This window comes from Priapulus caudatus, unplaced genomic scaffold (assembly GCF_000485595.1).
Source record: "Priapulus caudatus unplaced genomic scaffold, Priapulus_caudatus-5.0.1 Scaffold143, whole genome shotgun sequence".
NCBI lineage: Eukaryota > Metazoa > Priapulida > Priapulimorpha > Priapulimorphida > Priapulidae > Priapulus > Priapulus caudatus.
Genome location: NW_014577204.1, coordinates 127,734 through 129,049, shown reverse-complemented (window position 1 = coordinate 129,049; position 1,316 = coordinate 127,734). Strand labels below are relative to the sequence as shown.

The window sequence follows — 1,316 nt, the reverse complement described above, 5'->3', positions numbered from 1 at the left end:
GCAACTAGTGTTACAATCCATGATTAAAGATTAAGCTCTATTTATTATATACGATACCATCAGCACAGTCATAAGTAACACTCTTTTACTACTTATATACTTATTCTATTATTATTACACACAGACGCACGCACGCACGCACGCACGCACGCACGGACAATCATGCGATTCTACAAGCTGCATCTGACTTCGTCAGATGAGCTAAAAACTAACCAATGGGACAGAACTCGATGAAACTATAAACGATTGCTAAAGGTCAGAGGTTACAGAAGCTGTAGCTGCATCGGCCAGACATGAATTCGTCCTATCACACACACATACCTTTGTCTCCCACTTCTTTCCCGTCTCTCGTCGCTCCTTTGCTTCCTCTCTCTGCCTCTGCTCCAGCTGAAACTTGCCCTCTGTGGCCTTGTCCACATCCTTGATAGTGAGGGCTGCTGTCACATCCTTCCATAGCCTGCACACGTTCATGATTACATTACCAATAAAATCAACGACATGGTTGCTGGCACCATACCACCAGGCAAACGAACTTACTTGTCCATCGTTAAAAGGACTATGTCACATCTTTATGAGAACTATATTTTTCACACAAATCTTTGATACTATCAGCACTAATAATGCACACAAACTCTAAAGATTGCCTATAGTTGCAAGTCTTAATAAGAATCTCAACTATTGTACTGCTAAATTGCTCAATAGGGGAAATGTACTGAGTTGGGCTCGTTTCTATTGAACGAATGGTGAAATATAGGTACACAAATGCCCTGTGTTATGTAACTTGGGTTACATAAATTCACCCAGACATAATTTGTAAATTATGACCACAACTGCGGATAGGACAACCTACTCGCCTACACGTAACTTGCAATTTTTAACTACTAATCTTGGAACGCTAAATGTAAGTTTGTTCTTACGGTTTTTTTTTAAATGATTAAGGGGATTATTTTACACCAAAAATGATAGCCTTCTGATATTCGTGGCGAGGACGATGTTGTGGTTGTGGTTAGCTGCAGCTAGTAGTCAGACACTGTTGTCACTTACCTGCGTGACTCGTACGGTAGTTGCTGGGCGATGGGACGTACTCGCTTCTTAATGACTGGCATGTGCTTCGTGTCAACAAACACGTCCGTCTCCTACAGACATGTGACAAAAACACAAGACCATACATCTCCAGTAGTTTTCCAGAACTTATGTTTATTTTTAAGATAATAAATTTAGAATGCTTATTTATTTACGAACCGTACCATCTAAGGCACATGCAACAATTGTATCTCCTATCCAACTATGATTATTAAACAAACTTTCATATATAT

General features: G+C 39.9%; 1 protein-coding gene across 1 annotated transcript in view; it reads right to left on the bottom strand.

The window, feature by feature from the left end:
* The window catches only part of LOC106806134 (oxysterol-binding protein-related protein 9-like), a 16,371-nt gene that overhangs the window by 2,097 nt on the left and 12,958 nt on the right, over nt 1–1,316 (bottom strand). Inside the window, exons 19-20 of the mRNA XM_014807992.1 lie at nt 1,045–1,136; nt 322–457 (exon numbers count right to left, since the gene is read on the bottom strand). Coding sequence (XP_014663478.1) covers nt 322–457; nt 1,045–1,136 — 228 coding nt within the window. The remainder of the gene's footprint in view (nt 1–321; nt 458–1,044; nt 1,137–1,316) is intronic.